Source organism: Anser brachyrhynchus, assembly GCF_964034855.1.
Source record: "Anser brachyrhynchus genome assembly, chromosome: 14".
NCBI lineage: Eukaryota > Metazoa > Chordata > Aves > Anseriformes > Anatidae > Anser > Anser brachyrhynchus.
In genome coordinates, this window is record NC_137709.1 from 725,988 (window position 1) to 744,340 (window position 18,353).

General features: G+C 55.2%; 2 protein-coding genes across 10 annotated transcripts in view; one reads left to right on the forward strand and one right to left on the reverse strand.

Annotated features, from left to right (window-relative positions):
* The window catches only part of SH3RF2 (SH3 domain containing ring finger 2), a 39,692-nt gene extending 33,099 nt beyond the window's left edge, over positions 1–6,593 (reverse strand). For 3 of the 5 annotated variants that reach the window (XM_080554909.1, XM_080554906.1, XM_080554907.1), the window contains exons 1-2: positions 6,186–6,593; positions 5,120–5,612 (exon numbers count right to left, since the gene is read on the reverse strand). In XM_080554909.1, coding sequence (XP_080411035.1) covers positions 5,120–5,491 — 372 coding nt within the window. In that variant the 5' untranslated portion in view covers positions 5,492–5,612; positions 6,186–6,593. The remainder of the gene's footprint in view (positions 1–5,119; positions 5,613–6,185) is intronic. The other 2 variants (XM_080554910.1, XM_080554908.1) reach the window with 1 other exon arrangement.
* The window catches only part of GRXCR2 (glutaredoxin and cysteine rich domain containing 2), a 31,344-nt gene that overhangs the window by 8,033 nt on the left and 4,958 nt on the right, over positions 1–18,353 (forward strand). The window contains exons 1-3 of one of the 5 annotated variants that reach the window (XM_080554913.1): positions 11,192–11,370; positions 11,975–12,035; positions 12,127–17,659. In XM_080554913.1, coding sequence (XP_080411039.1) covers positions 17,315–17,659 — 345 coding nt within the window. In that variant the 5' untranslated portion in view covers positions 11,192–11,370; positions 11,975–12,035; positions 12,127–17,314. Of the gene's footprint in view, positions 1–11,191; positions 12,036–12,126; positions 17,660–18,353 lie in introns of those variants that run through there. The other 4 variants (XM_080554914.1, XM_080554912.1, XM_080554915.1 and 1 more) reach the window with 4 other exon arrangements.

Sequence of the window (18,353 nt, forward strand, 5' to 3'; positions counted from 1 at the left end):
CGGGAGCGCCCTGGCCCCGCTGCGTGCCCGCGGCCCCGGTGGGAGCTGGCGCTGCGCCGCCTGCAGCGGCCGAGCCGCCTGCCCCATCCCCTGACCCTGGGGCTGCCGTCCTGCCCACGGACCTCTGACAAGGAGGACGAGCGGCTCCGCGCCGCCCCGTGTAACACCGGCTCTGTTCGTAGCCACCTGCTTCTGGGCGGCTGAATGCGCTGCTGTTGAACGCACCTCTGTGGGGTGTGTGTTGTCAGGTGATCGATATTGAGGTGACTTTACTCTTTTCGATAGATACGAGATGTTAAAACTGCGTGCAAAGGAGGAAAAAGCCATACGGTGGGGTGTGCGACGAGGCCAAGCAGGGAACAATCCCTCAGGTTGCCCTGATGGAGGCAGCTGGAGGAGAACTGGGGCAAATCCACCCTCCCAGAGGGTCGCAGGACCCCACGGTGTGCAGCAAAATGCAGTATTTCGATTTCCAGGTGAAGAAGCAGCCAGGGCAGGTGGCTGCCAGGCACAGGGATGTCCCGCAGCCGGAGGGGATCCTGCGCCACCCCGAGGTGGAGCCGATGGGATGTGCGGAGCTCCCCTGCTTGCAAGGTCCGTCCAGCTCCTGTCCAGTGCTGCCCAACCCTGACATGTCTCAGTCCTGCGATGGCGCAGGAACCGGCTTTTGTTTCTCTTGGGGAAGTTGCTCAGTGATATGGGTCAGAAAACGTTTGCTCCTGCTGGGTGCAAGCATGAAGGTCGCTTTGAACAAGGTTTTGAAAAGAGCCAGCAAACCAAATCCTGTCTGTCAAATTCAGAAAGGAGCTGGAGATGTTTCTGGAGGAGCAGAAAATACCAAGGCGCAGGCACTATATATAGACGCCCATGTGAAGGTGGCGATGTTGGAGTGTGGTGTATTTTTATCCCGATAGAGGTGTTATCTGTCTATCTCCCATGAAGTGCTGGAGGGGGCTGTTGCAGCACTCGGTTCATGCAAAGAGAAAACAGCCGAAGTCACAGGTAAAGCGGCACGGTCTGTTTTCATGGGCAAGCCGTCACTCTCGTAACCTCTCTCCTCCGTCTCATTTGGCCTCGTGTTTGCTGCAGGACAGAGCTCACTGCCCCGGCGGCCGCTGGGCGCCTGCCGTGCAGCTCTGTGTGCTGCAGCACACAGCGTCCTCGGCCCCGGCAGTGCCAGGGCCGTGCTGGGCTGCAGCCCGCTGGGACGGCCGCTTCGGCAGAGCAGGAACCGCATCTCGCACACGCCAGGGGCGGTTCCTCGGAGTTCAAAGGATTCAGTGTAAATTATTTACGCATTCACCTCCTAGCAAATCCTTTCATTTCTGAGTTCCAGACGGTTTATTACGTGGAGATCCTGAAAATCCTAAGTCTTGTCCTCTTGGCATAGACGTTAAGGATCTTAAGCCTGGCCAGACGTCCCTGGAGCAGCTTCCCAGGCAGCGCTCACCAGCCACATGCACAGAGCCAGAGCGCGCCCGGCCTGCGCTGGGACGCGGGAGGCACGTTCAGAAGGGGTGTCAGTGCCACCCAGTGAGAAATAGTGTGGGGTGGGCTGCAACTGAAATACTCCCTGTCCTCTGAGGGCTTTGGCTCCTTGGAGCTCCTGACTGCAGCCTGCATGGCGTACTGTTGATTGTTCAGCAGCTCTGCTGGGGACTGCTTGCGCCTCACACGCGGAATGTTGTGAATTCTTGCTATGTGATGAGGGGATTTATTTTGTTAATTATTTATTTTTGTGTTGGCTTCATGGACGCTTGTGAGGATGAAGACCAACAAGCTGTCAAGAAAAGACCTCTGAGAGGAGAAACTTCAGTCTAACTTGTGATTTCTCAGCTCCATGGAGTAAAGGCAGGTTATTTATAGGAGGTCTTTTTTTGTAAAAACAAAGCATGTCCTGTATCCCGCTTTTGATGGCATATCTGGCTGCAGTGCAGCATGGCGTACGTTAATTTTGTTTGCTTTGTAGCATGAAGTGGTGTACGGTATTGGCAGTAATTAGTCTATGCAGATTGGGGCAGTCTTTCTTTGGAGACCACACTGCCGTCCAGTGCATTGCAGACAAACGCTGCATTAGGGGTCACCCAGGCAGCAGCTGCGGTGGGGCAGCTGTGCTGGAGCAGGGCTGCAGGAGCTCCGTGCCCCTTGGGATGAAGCAGGCCCTGTCTGGTGACGCGAAGGCCAGACCAGTGCCAGCGCTACTCAAAACCCAGCAACAAACTCAGTGTGCCCTGAAAAGCCGCTGGATTATGTGCATACAAGCAAAAAAGTGCCTTTCAGGGCCACGTGCACGCCCCAGCAGCGATGGTGCTGCCTCCTCCCGTGCCACGCCAGGGACAGGACAGGGACGGGGACAGGAGGGGGACGCGCTGCCTGCGGGGTGGTGGGGACAGGCAAGCACCGGTCACGTTCCTGGGGACTCTCAGCGTCTGGGTGCCAGTGAGGCTGCAATCAAGATGCTCGGGAGCTGTCTGTGTATCTGGCCAGTTGGTTTTACTACTTATCATTTTCTCCTGGTTTGGGATTTTACTTGCTATTTTCCCCTGGTTTGGGATTTTTAAACTCGGGTCATTTCAAGAGTACTATCAAATCCTTGAAGATGCAGAGATAAGAAAGTTAAAATCAGCTCAGAAGTTTGAACTTTTCCACAAAAGAGATCTAAAAATAATCTTAAGACCAGATTTCTGGTTTGGAAGATGTCTTTGTGCTTGTTAAATAATAATAATTATGGTAGTAGGAGTAGTAATAATAACAATAATAATAATAACAGTAGTAGTAGTAGCAGCAGCAGCACAACAGTCTTAAATAAGCCCGTGGAGAGATGCTGATCTCAGAGGGACTTAGTAAAGGGTCCTTTCTTGCTCACTAAAGTCTTAAAGTGTTTTGTGAGCATCCACTGGTGCCAGCTGGCCGCGGGGCTGGGCAGTGCTGGTGGCAGAAGCCAGCGCTGCTGCTGCTGCTCCTCCGGCACCTCCGACGGGAGGTGAGGCTTCAGTCCTGGTGCCCACGCTGCTCACGGGAGCCACGACCACAAACCGCCTCCCATCCTCTTCTGCTGAAAATCTGACACTATTTTGTGCTATAAAAGGCAGCTGCCACAAAAGTGTCTGCTCTTAAGTTCAAGTTGCTGGAGGCCTCTGCGTATCCAAATTGCTTCAGCGATGTAACTCATCACTCGTTCCTGGTGTTTGCGCGCTCGATGCTGCAAGAAGGCAAGCCGTCCTTGCTGTGTCCTGGCCTCCTTGCAGCACGGGCACTGGCAGGGGTCCCCGCTGCTGCAGAGGAAGAGCTGCTGGTGCCGGGAGTCAGCCCCATGAAGGGTGTGCGTGCACTCCTGCCCCCTCGGGCAGCTGTAGTGGCACGGCCCAGGCTGCGTGTATTTGGAATCACCAAAATCCAAATGTGACTAATGGTCGCGTTCTTCACCTCGCAGTTGAGGTTTTCAAAGTATTTTCTAATTAATGAACTCATTAAGTCCAAGAGCATTCCAGTGTACTGTTTTACACCCCTTCATCAGAGAGCGCGGGGAGCCGGGGCCACCCCGGTGCCTTTTGGCAGCGCCGCGCGGTGCCGACCCTGCTGAGCGCCCACGGCCGGGCTGCGCGCTTCGGCGGAAACGCTTCAGGAGCTGCCAACAGGAGAGCTGCCGCGGTGCAACACCAGCAGCAAGCTTCTACCTGTCCTGAGAACTAGTATGGAAACGCAAAAGGGGCAAAAGAGAAGAAAAATAAATATGAGCATGTTTGCTGGGGAGCGCCGCTCACTGCCTGGGGCTCGGGCTGCCTCTCCTCTGAGCTGAGGCACGAATTCTCGGTACAGACGAGCACGGGGCAGAAGTGGAGGACACCTGTGGGGCCTGCCCACCTGCGGGCACTCACAGCTGCGTGGCCACGGCCGAAGCAGCAGCCGTGATGCTCCCGTGCACCGGGGCCGCTGCTCCCCGCCCAACCACTGCGACGTGCCCCGGGGTAGGACACTGGGTGCCGCGGCACAGGAATTATGTCCGCTGCCCGTGGTAAAGGGACTCATTGCACGTCTCAGGGCCACACTGCCACGTTTTCCGGTGGGAAAACCTGGGACACGAGCTCCAGAGATAGGCCTGGCTGCTGTGTGCGACACGTTCAGGATGACCCATCAGTGCTCCAGAGGTTCCCTGCGGTGCGCGCAGCAGCTCGGGCCCACACGAAGCGCGGTGTCCTCTGCAGCCGTAGAGCCTCACACGCAAGCGTACGCCTTTATAACACGCCGGTTAGAAAACCTGTTACGAGTCTGCCCCTGAGTTTGTGTCTCTGCAGTTCTGAGAAGTGCCCTCAGGTTTATCAGCCAATCGAGTCAAGCTTCTGAATGTTATGGAAAGCTTTCAGAGGTATTTTACAGAATAGTGCAGGTGAAAGAAATGGAAATCCAGGAATATAACACAGGAATGGTGAGGTCACGAGTCAGTCTTTTCTCAAAATGCAATCTGAGCCAGGCTCCTTACCAGGTCTCATACCACATCCTAATTATTTCAGAAAAGCTTTTGTACTGTTAGAGAAAATTACAGAAACAACTTACAATTTTAAAATTAGCCTAGGAAATCATCACTAGATGAAGCTGAGTTTAATTTTTTTCCTTAGTGAACCTCAAAGTGTTTTGCCAGGGACATAAACATCATTATGCCCACTCCTTCCTTTTTAAAGCCTGGGGAAACTGAGGCGCAGATGAGAAACACCTTTCTCCACCTCTAATAGCTAGAGCCTTGCAACGACTGATTTAATTGCTATCAATCAAAAATCAGTAAATTGCCTGAAAGTTAAAGCATCTGAAATGCCCTCCAAATATCAGAAGCACCTCAAAACTCCAGAGAAAAACAGCTGCTGTGAAGTTTTTGTAAGGGGAAAGGCAAGCTATTTTTATCTAAGCCTGGGATTCAGTGCAATTACTGTTGTGATGAGCTCCAAATAGTCAAATATCACAAGGAAACAGCAGCCAGATTTGCAAACAAAAGGACAATCTCTCCTACTTCAAACATCAGCATGTATGCATAGCAGCAGTGCTAGCATGGAAGTTTCATAGCTCTTGGCACAGAGGAACAGATCTGTATGCCCACGGCAAAGGGGAAAATGTGGCTGGTGCTTACCCCATCCATGTGGATCCTGGGGCTGGTCGCCAGCCGGTGCTGGTGGAGCTGCAGACCCCGCGGGAGCCTCCGGATGGAGGCGGGGGAGGACAGGAGCCCTGACCTCTGCATTGAGCCGAACCGGGGAGCATTCTGTCCGTATCTGACTCCATCCAGCAGGCGAATGAGCAGCAGGTTGGACGGGAGCTGCTCGATGCCACAGAGGACGAGCGTCCTGCACTCAGGGCACCGGAGCTCCTTCTGGGATTTCAGGATCCTCTGCAGACAAGGCTTGCAGAAAGTGTGCTGGCACGGCAGCACCTTTGCTGTGGCGTCGAGCTTTTCAAAGCACACCGGGCACTCCAACAGGTCGAGCAGAGCCAAATCATCCATCTTCAGCGCAGGGCTCCCGTCACGGGCCGCGCCGGGGACATCCACATGACACGGGCAGCCGACACGACGCCTTTGCGCACCCGCGAGACTGGCACCGAAACCCTGGGCTCAGGCAGCTACCCTGCACGGAGAGGAGGGGAGGAGGAAAAAAGAGCAGAGCTCGACTGCTGGAGTATGTAATACATCCCACCTACATCGCAAGGCAGTGCCTCACGAGCCAATTTGCAAATGCATGCTTTGCGCTCCCATCCAAGCCCGAAGTGAGTCATTCGTGATTCAGGAGCGCGAGGGGGCCGTGCCCGGGCGGGTGCCAGCGGCCGGGGAGCCCCGCGGCGGGCCAGGGGCTGCGGCGGGGCCGAAGGCTCCGTGCCCGGCAGGGCGGCTGGGGCAGGCCGGGTGCCGTCCTTCCCGCTCACACTCCAGCAAAGTTCTCTCAAATGCTGTCTGCCCTGTGGGTCATAACTGGCAGCACAGCACAGGTGCCCCCAGCCCAGCGATGCAAGCCCTGGCAAACGTCGCCTTGAACCTGTTTTCTCTCGGCTCTGGCTTAAAGCAGCCGTCGGCTGCCCGCAGCCCCTCGCACACCTACACACTGCCTTGTTTGCAAGATCGGTCCTAATTAAGCTTTCTATCTGCCAGTTTTGACAGCAGTTCTATAAAAAGCCCTCCAAACACAAATATAATCCTGTTTTACCTTGGAGAGACGCGGGGAGCTGCAGCGACATCCGCGCCCAGCCGGGCTGCCTGAGCTCTCCCTGCAGCCCCGGACGATTATTCCTCCCAATTCCTCCCACGGCCTGAAGTCACTCAACCCGTTCGGCTCCTTCGGGGCTGCGCGCCGATCTTCACTCAAGCAGGCGGCTGCGGGTTCAAGTCACGGCTTGTGGGAGCGCTGCGTCTCCCGAGCATGCCACCCGGGCTGGAGTGGGATGCTGCCCATGCCAAACCCCTCCAGGTGCTGCAGCCAGCAGCGCCGTGACACTCGTGCACACCCCTCGGCGTGCCCTGGGTGCGCGCGGCTGCGGGACGGCTCCTTGCTCTGCTGCCCTACAACAGCGAGCGGCGGACGGAGCAAAGATTCAAGAGATTTGCCTTTACCATCTCTTCCATACCTCAGCCGTGTGTTTGCAAACCATGAATTAGAGGAAAGGATTGTAAATCTAAAGGAATTATTTCAGTTTGGTCCTTCTGCAGACAATGCACAGGACATCCTTCATGAAGGACTACGTCAGCAGACGTTGTTAACTCGGTTCTTTTAAAAGCTTTTCCCTACCGATCGTGATTTTGTCAAAGCAAAGTTTTTTCTCTCTCTCTCTCTCTCTCTTTTTTTTAATGGTGGCCATTTGGCTAAATTAAAACGTTGATGAACATCTTCAGGATAATGCAAAAAAAACACAATTACTTCACTCTGTTTCATCTCAGGTTTCCATCTACTTTGGTATTTCTTTGTAGCCTGTCATGTGTTGATTCATGCTTGGCTGACTGAGTGCACAATTTTTAATGAATGACGTTGAAAACATCTAATCGACTGGCGTTATAAAATGCAATGTGTGACATCAACTATACTGAAAACAGTTTTTGAAGTTTTTTTCTTTTTTACATATTCTTCCCTATTTCTGTTCTGTGGTTAATACTTACACGTTGCATTTTCATCTGATTAGAAATGGAAGAGAATTATGAAATACCTTGCAGCTAGGAAATGGTGGGAAATGAAGCAGACCTGCTGATTTTGTGCACGCTAGGTAATGATAACCTTTCACGAAACTTGTTTGTGAGTCCTTTTTCAATTTTTCTTAAACTTTCGGTAAGGCCCAACCTAGTCTAGTTGTGCTGTCCAAACAATGGGCGGGATTGAAAGTCTGCCTGAGAGGACACCGACTTCGCGGTGCAGTTCTCTACCCCGTGGCAGATTTCCATGGAAATCCGTGGGTGCTGTGCAGCGGGGCAGGCGCGCTGCTGCCCCGTGTCCCAGCTGGTGCCATCCGTGCTCCTGCCACCTCCCAGCCGTGCTCCTGCCACCTCCCAGCCGTGCTGAGCACTCGTGGCCAGGGCAGGAGCCAGGTGCTCGGTGTCTGTGAGCCTGCTGCAGCACAGCAGCAGCTCTTGGGGCTCTCCAAGGGCTGCATCTTCGTTTTCTCCAGTGAAACGTGTCCCTGTGGGCAGCAGGCAGTGTTTTTTTCTCCCAAGAATGCCATGGTATGCTGGAACTCTGGGCAGCTCTTTCCGCCTGAATTTGGTAGTGCTCACAGCCCAGCTCCAGCCTGCCCGGAGTGTGTGCACCGGGAACGGCTCAAGCAGGGAGCGGGGACCTTTCCTACCGGGAGCTTCCAAACCGCCCTGTACAGTGAGGCTCTGATCTTGATTGCAGTCTCTGGGTTCTGCTGCAATGTAAAAAAAAAAAAGATGATGCCAACTCTTAGCATTTATATAACTCCTTCAAAGCGCTTTCCAAACGCTAATTCATCTGTGGAACGCCCCTTGGGCTGTCACCCCCACTTCGTATGGAAAAGTTCAGGGGATGAGGCCACTCTGCAAATCAGTGCCCGAGCTGGGCCTAGGTGTGAGGCCGGTTCTGCGCCCGGTGCTCAGACCACCCCGCCGAGCTCTGTTACCTGCCACCGCCTCTCCCTTGCGGTGCGTCTCGTAACTGGGGCTAAAAAACAAAGGCAGAGCTAGGAAGCTGCCAGTCCTTCCCTTTCATTGAAGCAGTCTGCGCTTGATGCCGATGCTGTAATTAGCTCAGGGCTGGATGCGGCGGGCGCTGCTCCCCCGCAGCGGCATCGCGCCCACCCAGCGCGGCCGCCCCCAGCCCCAGCACCCGCGGGGTGCCCTCGGCCCCGGGCCGCGCGTGGGGCCGTGCTGGAGGGCGGCAGGGCCGGGCAGGGCAGGGCCGGGCAGGGCCGGGCACGCTGCCTGGCTGAGGCGGTGGATCGTGCCGCTGGGAGCTGGGAAGCAGCACTGCCAGCAGAAACAGCCGCTCCGCTCTGGTTCAGCGCCTGTGCCTGCAGGGAGCAGCGTCCTCTGGCCTGGCCCCATCTCCAAAGCTGTCTCAGGAAAGAGCTCGGAGGAATCCCGGACAGCAAGCACACTTTGCCACCTCGTCCGGCAGCAGCCCCGTGCCTAGCGAGGGTTTCTGTCCACCCAAGTCAGCTGCCACGGACAAGAAGCGCTCGGTGTGTTATCTCAGGGCTGCCCTGGGAGAGCCCCACGCCCCCGGCTCCTGACCTCCCGCTGCAGGGTCCCGGGAGCCCACCCGCCGGGCCTGGCGCTCACCCGCCTGCGTGCGGCTCCACCCCGCTCCAACAGCTGCGGCTGCGAGCTTCCAGCGCACAATCACACCGCTGCAAATAGTATTTCCTTTTACCAGTTTTGAATTTCACACATTTTAGCATCGCTATTTCCAGTTCTTGTGATTATGAGACACTAACGTGTAAATAAGCTTTGCGTTTAATGCCTTTAGATCACAAAGAACTTCATGAAGCTAGATGTAATTACTGCCTTTTATGGAGGGGGAAAAACAGAGGTGGGGTGGCTTTTCAAGGTCATAAAAGCGACCAGTGGCAGTCAAGAAGGGGCCTGACATCAAATAACTACTGTGATCAGCTTTGCCTCACGCACGACCTGGCGTATTGTGATGCATCCTTACAATATTGAAATGAATTTCCTCGCTCTTCCTGTGGCTGCCTGGGCAGGGTTAACAGAAGACAAGGCATTGCTATAGGAAATGGGAACCTCCTCTCCTCTACCTCATACGTACTGTACAATTCCTACGCTGAAGGGTGATGAACCTGTGAAAATCCTACAATAGCAAAGTGAACATACAACTGGTTCATACAGCCCGGCTAATTTTTAAGCTGATTGCTGTGCCAAACAAGACAGCTCCCTTCGGACCTCGCTGTGCCCTGCTGCCTTCCCGTGCTCCGGCTGACCCCGTAAGGCGCATCCCTGCGTGGCTCCTTGTGCAGAGCTGCCCGCGGGGGCTCCGGGGCGGGTGGAGCAGCGGCTCTCCTTCCCGCATCCCCTCGTGCTCGCCGCTTGAAATAACACTGAACAGTGCGAGCGGGTAGAAGGAGCTTCCCCCAGCACCCCTCACAGCCTGTGTGCTCTGGCCCACCAGGAGACCTGCTGGGGGGCTGGGGACCAGCCCGGCACCCGGGGACCCCGGGATGGGCACGGGGCTGTGTTACGGGGCTGCTGCAGCAACGCCACGGAGCCACAGCCTGCATGCGAGGAGCCGGAGCCGGCAGAGGGCAAAGGCTCGGCAGCTCCTCGCCAGGAGTTTATAAAAAGCCTTCTGTCACACTGCTTATCGCGAGTGGGTGCCGCACGCCTCCTCCTCCGGGGAAATAAGGGACCTCTCGTTCCTTTTTTAGATCCTGGAGGGCAGGGAGAGGGGGTGCCACTTACACGCTGCTGCAAATTATAGATCTGATGCTAACAGCTTGTCCTCCTACCACCCACCACCCAGGCACGCTGAGCGGCTGTGGTGGCTGCGAGGGGAGGCGGGCGGCAGCCCCCGCTGCCCCCTGCCCCGGCGGCAGGGACGAAGGCGCCTGTCCCCAGCCACTGCCTGGCCTTGCTCGCGCTGCTGCGCCCCGTCCTCGGGCAGCGGCACCGGGGCTGTGGCGTGGCTGCCGCACGGGCAGTCCTGTGCTGACGGAGAGAAGCTGCTGCACGTTTAGCAATTAGACATAACGAGGCGGTGTGAATCTGCAGGATCTGTGCAGCGTGGGGCCCTGCAGAGAGCAGAGCAGAGGCCACCCCGAGCTTTTCCACCCCCCACACCGTCCGCCTGTGCTGCGGTGCCGCCGAGGCAGCGCGGGGGACACAGGGCGCTGCTGCCCACACAGCGACATGGGAAGCGCGGCTCAGCCCGGACTGCCACAGCTGATGGAGGAGCACCAAGCACCGAGGAGCTGCCTGCACCGGTCAAGAAGAGCGTTTTAGAGCGCTGGTCATTAATCTTAGGGCAAGTCAAATGATGTCGTTTGTACCTAATAGCCTTTAACAGGTTTGCTGCTGGGTAACATGAAGCCTTCAGCCCACCCAAAAGTAGCTGGAGCAGAGCGGTGCCTATCTAGACATGGAGAAGTATTTTTAAGTGAAGCTCGGATGCTGATTTTCCTTAGGATAGGCTGCTACACACCCGCTGAACTGGCGTTAGCAGCAGCAGGTGGTGCGTGGGCACCGTCCCGCGCCCCTGGCCCTGGCCCCCTGCAGCCAGCTCCCCGCACGGGGCCGAGGGCAGGGCCGGCCTGGCTCAGCTCTGTGGTCCTTCTTTCCCTGCAGTGCACTGAAGGACCACAAAATGCGCAGCACTAAATCCTGCTTCACTGGGATTCACCCAATAGGGGCTGAATCTGCAGGGATGCAATTTCCATTTTTTAAGACAAGAAGAAATAAATGTTCTCGAGTAGCAATAGACCTGAGCACCAGCCTAATAGGCCTTTGAACATTGCTGTGAGTACTTCTCAGCTGCTCTTCACACAGGTCTGACCACAGAAAATGTCAGGCTTCAGTTACCTAATTAAATACAGATGCAAATAGCAACGCTGCTTGCAACGATACATCTCCTTTTAGTGTTCCCAGGTGCTTCTGGCCAGCAGGAAGGCAGCAACTGCCGCAGCCCAGCCAGGGAGGCAAGCTGGGTTATAAATGCACAGCGAGCACCAGTGTTGGGTGTGGAGTGTGGGGGTGAGGCTTTAGCAGCCTGTGCAGAAATAAATCTGCTGAAAATGTGCTTGTGCCTTGCTGAATTAAGGAGCAACTGGTCCAGCTATTTGCTGCCTCTTCACTGGGTCGTGCTGTGACTGGGGGCTGGCAGCTGGGCTTTGCTTTCCTCACAGCCCCTGCCCGAGCAGTGCTGCTTGTGGGAGGAGGTCTGGGGAGCGGGAGCTGAGCGTGGCCGGGTTTGGGGAGCGGGAGCTGAGCGTGGCCGGGTTTGGGGAGCGGGAGCTGAGCGTGGCCGGGTCTGGGGAGCGGGAGCTGAGCGTGGCCGGGTCTGGGGAGCGGGAGCTGAGCGTGGCCGGGTCTGGGGAGCGGGAGCTGAGCGTGGCCGGGTCTGGGGAGCGGGAGCTGAGCGTGGCCGGGTCTGGGGAGCGGGAGCTGAGCGTGGCCGGGTCTGGGGAGCGGGAGCTGAGCGTGGCCGGGTTTGGGGAGCGGGAGCTGAGCGTGGCCGGGTTTGGGGAGCGGGAGCTGAGCGTGGCCGGGTTTGGGGAGCGGGAGCTGAGCGTGGCAGGGTTTGGGGAGCAGGGCTGCTCTGTGGGGGTGCACCGGTGCGTGTGCCCGGGAGTGCCCGGGGGCTGCGCCGCAGCCCTGCTGCAGGCTGGTGTTAGCTGTGTGCTCACCTCCCATGCGAGGTGGTGATAACAGGAACTGCGGCTCCGTGTCACCACCTTTCTGGGAATGCTCACTGGGAGGTAACAAGTGCTGTTGTTTGTTGTGTGCACTTTTTTTTTCTTTTTTTTTTTTTCTGGATTCCAGCCTCATGCAGATCAGTTCACGCTGCTCCCAGGAGGCAGCCTAGGGAGGTTTGCTTCTCAAGGTAGGACTCAAGTCCTGGGAATTTCCCTCTTTGAAGCACTTTTTCCTGGTTTTTGTTTCCTTGTGACTTCAAGATTTTTATGCTTACTCAGGACTCTTCCCTCACCTGCCCATGCACAGTCTCTCGGGCTGAGGTGGGTGCTCAGCGAGCTGACTTTCATCCAGAGCCTGCACGGCTCCTGGAGGTGCCAGGCATCCTCCGCTCCTGTTGACTTCAGCCTCCAGGAATGCGTGGCAGGCCCTGCCTTGCATGTCAGCCAGGAAGCGGCCAGCCAGATGAGGCGTTCCTGGCTTGTTTTCCTAGAAAAATGGAGCCTTGTGGATTGGCGGTGTATGAGAATGTGGGTATGTGTAGCTGTGCCTGTCTGTGCACCCCCACACCTTGTGAAGCCAGTTTAGTGGGGAGGAAAAGCTCCCAGAATTTTAAATATCCAGTAACTTCTATGAACATGGGAGGCTGGGCCCAAAAAGGAGACCCTGTGAGCCCCTTCATGGTAAGAACGGTGCAACATGACCTCGTGAATCTACTTTGACCTGAAAAGCAGGCGTCAGCCTCAGCAATGTCTTCCTCAGGCTGGTGGGGCGATGGCCTGCCCTCAGCCACCGCCTTCACCAAGCACCTGCTGCGGCACTGCAGGCGGGGCAAGACCCCCGTAGGCACCATCGCTTCCGAAGCGGTCCAACATCAGCGTCCTGCCGAAGGGCGAGTCGCCTCTCCCCGCGCCTGGCCCCTCGCACCTCGTCCTCGCGGGCGGTCCCCGGTTTGCGTCGGCAGCTGGTGCGTTTAAAAGGGAGGTAACTTTGAAGAAGTAACTCAAGGTTGTCACCTTGAGTTTATGAGATCAGAAATACGAGGATACTTTTCCCCTGGGGTGAGAAGAGAGATGGAGGCAGGCTGCTGGGCAGTCTTCTTGTGTGGCAACGAGCTGTGGCAGCTATTCTGCGTGGTGCTGGGTCCTTGTGGCTGGCAGCTCAACGCAGCGAGCCCTGTGCAGCTGACGCTGCTATGGGGAAGCTGTGCTCAGCCCGTTCAGCAGGGGATGGAAAAAAACACATTTTGCAATGAGTGATGAAATTAAGCTCCGTCTGTCGGGGCAGGTGCAGCGGTTGCAGTGCTGCTTGCCGTGCCCTTCTGGGAATGCCAAGCCCCGCTGTGCCCGGCTGCCACGTGGCGCTGGGGGAAGTCCCTGCTCACTGGTGCTGTGCCGCCAGCCCTCGCGCTGCTGCTGGTCCCTCTGCAACCTGGGGACAGCGGGGAGCGGCTGAAGGGAGCCCGAGGGTTGGAATGAGCTGCGAGCACACGAGTTCGTGGTTCTCAGGCCAAGAGCTGAGGACCAGCCTTGGCTGGGTAGCCCACGCTTCTGTGCAAGGCTCTGGAGCTGCTGCTGCTGCGGCTCGGCGTCTGCTTTTCTGCTTTCACAGGGGCTTATCTCAAAGCCCGAGCTGTCGGCTAACAGGCATTCTGCACCCACCAGCTAAAGGAAGAGAGAGGCTGTGGCTGCTCTCTATAAGTATGTCAGGAGGTAAATCTAGCAAAGGAGAAGTGCTGTTACACTGAAGGACTGTGTTTGTGCAAGCACAAATGTGCACAATTGGCTGCAAACAAACCTGGTCAAGAAACCAGAATACTCCAAACCATGCAGTGAGCAAGGGTCTGTAACAGCCTCTGATAAAGCTGCAGGGCCCAGGGCCTGCAGACGTTCCTGCCTGCTCAGCTCCCCACGACACGGTGCTGCGGTACGGCGGCAGCACGGGCACCACGGCGGTGGCGGGGGCGGCAGCAGCTCCCTGGGGCCAGGAGCCCCCCGGGAGCAAGGTCTGGGGCCAGCCCTGGCCGGGCAGGCTGCCTGCTCCGTGCCGCCTGCTGGGTGCCTGGGGACGGGCTGCCCCTGCTGTGGGGGAACGCAGAGCAGCAGCAAGGAGGAAAGCTTCCTTCTGCTGACAGACAATTATGGTTAATGTGGCATGCTGATATTTCCTCGTATTCACCACCACATTTACTGTGGTAATGCCACTATCTCCTCACCATGAGGTCTCACAACTGCTTTGTGATTCCTTCCCTTTCTCTTTGTGCATCCAGAAGGTGTCTAAGTGCTGGTGAGTTTTTCCCAGCATTTATATAAAAAAATATATTTCCATAGGCTAGCAGCAAGTAGCTCTGTTTGTGACTTCGTGCAGTATCTTTTCTCTCCTGCTTTTACTTCATCTCGTCGGCACACACACACACAGAGCCCTCTTCAACTCCATTAAATTATTGGCTAGAATTATCTTCTTGACCTACTGATCTGAACCTTTCTGCTTGCTACTCCCACACTGAAACAAGTTTAATGCTTGTGTCCTTTCAAGCTTCTACCTTGCTCCTTTGCTTCCTTCGTATCTGACCTGCCCTCTGCTCCGTGACCGCCTGCTCCATGGCCCTCTAGCCTCTCTTTGTGTCTGCCAAAGCTGGCTCAGGCCCTTTCGTGTCCCCTCTCCTCCGCCTTACTTTAAGGAGCCGTTGCTGTGCTTAGAGTAACGTGACCAGCGGGGCAGGGCTGCGGCGTTCCGGCGCTGCGGCGGCTGAAGCCGTGACACCTTTCCACATCCCTGCGTGTTGCCTACCCGGTGCTTGCACAAGGATGGGCACTGCAGTGCTTGCAGTAAGGAAGTAAAAATGAGCAAAGCACAACAAAACATTTTTCAGCGAAATGTGCAGGTGGAAACATGTCTTCACATGGTTACAGGGCAGTTCGCTATTGCTTTTCTATCTGTCCTAGTTTGTACATACCCTGCTTTGTTGCAATAGATCTAAAACAGCGTGTTGCACTCCTTAGGGCAAGGGCCGTCCATCTCTTTGTTCTGCACAGCCTCCAGCACGCTTCCAACAATCAGTTAATATTTCTTGACGTGGAGAGGAGGATGAAGACAGGGTGCATGCTTGAAAGGCAGATGTCATTAAAATCCAGTGGAAAGAAGGCTAAAGGAAAGCTTAGTGCAGGGATAACCTAGATCACGAAACAATGATTTCACTGTTGTATGCAAAATCGCTATTGTATTTGTGGTGAGGACCGACTGGCTGTGGGAAACGAGCCCGGGCTGACGCGTGAGAGCAGAGCGAGTGCTGCTGCCGGCAGGGCTGCGGCAGGCGGGCAGCGTCCCGCTGAGCTCCGGCCCGTCCTTACCCTGCTCCCCAGCTCCGTGCTGAGCGCGCCGCGGTGCTCCCCTGCGGGAGCGAGACTGCTGCGGCTTCAAACCCTCTGCCTGGAAAGCCCCTGCTCGGCATACGCGGGGTGGGAAGGTTGGCCCGGGCTGGGGAGCGCAGCCCCGGCAGCCGCAGGTGGCTTGTAGCCAGAGGAAAGCTGTCTGATACTGCTCCAGAGGATGGGATTGTTCTAACACGAAAATTATAGGGCCATGGCAGGTTTGTTGCGTTGTGACAGCACCTGTAAGTAACTGTGTGTACTGGAAGCCACTTTGCTCGTCTAGCAAATGTAGCTTGTGACTGTGGTGCTCTCATTGCTGCTTTCAACTTCTTTTCCTGTTTGATTGTTCCCTTAATCAAAAGAAAATGAACACCAATTACGCTACCTTACAAAGTGTGATTTGTGTCAATTAAGACTGCTGGTGTACCTTTGAAAAGCAGTGATGCTGAGGCCTGGTTCACGTAGGACATGCAAGAGAAAGGGGTGGATCAAGCTTCTCGAGTAAATGCAGTAAGAGCTGAGTTTGATTAATGCAAATCAAAATTTTCTTATAAAGCGAGATCCTCCTGTCTGAGCTAGGAGGGCAGCCTGACATGAGCATTACCAAAACGTTTTGGAAATGAGAAGGGTGTGTCCGGGGCTGTGTGTTTACATGGGCAAGTTCACACAGGTTCTCCTGGCAGAACGCACAGCCTGTGCGTGCCCCCACGAGGCTTCCAGCAGCCCGAGGAGCCTGCACGGGCAGCGCCCGCCCCAGCAGAGCCGCTCTCGGCGCAGGAAGGCAGGCGGGCTGCGGGACCGGCCGCTGCAGGAGGCTTCTTCCAAGGGCCAAGCGTGCGCTCCGCGTTTTAACAACAAACATGCTTCTGAACTACCTGCCGAGCATTTCATGAACAGGAATTTAATGAAGCATTGGCATTTGAAAGAAGAGAGATTTAAAATATTGCTGTGTACACTTGATAAAACTAGGTGTTAGAAGACCTTCAAAAGCCAGCCAGCGCTTGCTTTATGGGTGCATTTTGCACCAAGCGCACTCGTCATTTTTCCCCTCAAAAGGCACGGGGCACGGTGACCGAGCACCTCCTTCAGCAGCAGGGCGTCGGCAGCGGGCAGGGGGCTCCTGCGCGCGCAGACGGGAGGCGTGCGTGGGGCGGCACGCTGCTGCACGGGCACCGAGGAGCTGCGGCACCCGTGGGGCGCTGGAGGAGGAGGCTGAGGAACTGCGAACCCTGTGAGGTGCTGGAGGAGGCCGTCTGCCCGCGGCACGGCTCAGACCTACCTGCCCTGCAGCTGGGCCCCCGCAGCCCTGTGCTGCATCTGTCCCCTGGGAGAGGCGCGACCAAACGGGGCGGCCGCGGTCGGGTGCTCCTGGTGCGCCTGCAAGGGGCTGCACGGAGCAGGGGCTGGGCCGCTGGCCTCTCTCGGGAGGCGGCTGGCTTTCAGAAATTAAAAGCGAACCAGAACGGTCAAAAGGCCTGGAAAGCCGGCAAGAATTACAAATAGGGATTGAAAGCTAAAGAGAGAGAAAATCTTAATTAGATCTCCACCAACCTGTAGAGAAACACATTTGGATTAAAATGAAATGGAGCTTTGTACTCTCAGGGTTTCTGAGCAAGAATGGAAGAGGAATTATTCACAATTGCTATTTGTGAAGCCGGATTGCTTTTTCTGTGAACTTGTCTTTTTAAATTTTCACCTTGTCAGAAAACGGTGAAAAGCTGCTGGGATGGTGTATTTGGGATAGTTCTTATCACAGGACACGGCAGAAACATTTCCATGGCTGCAGAACGCAGGCAGGGTTTCCTGTTTAATCCTCTCCTCCCCAAGGTAACTCCATTTCTCATTTCGTAGGCCAGCCTGTCCACCTTTCAGCAGAGTTCAGCAAAACTTGCCTTCTATTTCACCACCACAGATATTTTCTCTTTGTGAATATCTATCAATATTTAATACAGCGGTGTCGGTTTTGCCGTAAGATGAGAGGAACTACTAGAAACCTTGAATTATACATGGTGTGTCTGGGGGAAGCTGAGGAGAGTTTTCTTTTGGACCCAAAGCTCTTTCAGTTGATCTCCAGGACCTGCGACTTGAAATCGTAATCATGGATGAGCACCAGAAGAAGCTCAGCCAAAGGCACGAGGGAAGGCCCCGCAAAGTGAGGTTCAAAATATCATCAGCCTACAGCGGTCGAGTGCTAAAACAAGTCTTCGAGGACGGGCAGGAGCTGGAGCCCCCGGCCATAGAGCAGTCTCGGCGTTTCCTCCGGCACAGCTTTGAGCCGGGGAACCGTCCCTGCGCGGCGGGGGACGCGGCAGAAGGCAGGCAGTGCCCGCCAGCCAAGCTGAGTGCCCAGCGGATCAGCATATTCAAAGAGGATAAGAAATACAGCCTCGCCAGCACCTCTCCTCTCCTCAGCGACTGCCCCTCGAGAGACGGCCACCGCAGGGTGAGTAACGCCCAGCCTTGGCTGCTGCCTGTTTTGTAGAGTAAGATGCAGCATTTCCAAGTGTTTCAATATCTACGCAGAGTAATCCTAATGCATCGAGAGCAGTCAAAAGTAAGGTGGATATTATCTTAATTAGTTATATTTTAAACATAGAAGTTGCATGACTTGAGCTGGCAAAAAGGTTAGTGCCCCTGGCAGCCTACCAGCGAGCCTCAGAGCGAGTCATGCACATCCTCTGGAAACTCAGAATTACCCTTCACCCGCTTTGAAACCCCGGCTTAGTTTCACTGGATATGTTATTAACATATAATTAACACCACTGATATAGAAGTGTCCTTTTAGCTGTAATAAAAAGCAAGTACATGTGTAATATATGTTAAATTGATTCATATACAGGGATTATGTTCATTTTCTTGCCCTGTCAAATTAGACTTATGTTATTTTTTACTGCTATTTGGTTTTATCAAACCTCTACGTACCAGCCAAACAACCCATATAATGATGGTGGTGTATCAGTACTGTTGATAACAGCCACGTTACCCTGAAACACAAACTCCAAATGAAGTGCATTATTGATATATTGATATAATCAGCAGATTTGTCTGATTTCAGGTGTCTGAAATTCAAGGTGAGTCTGCTCATAAAAAAATGAGAAAAAGGAAGACAGCAAAAGGTAGCTAGCTTGTTCAATCAA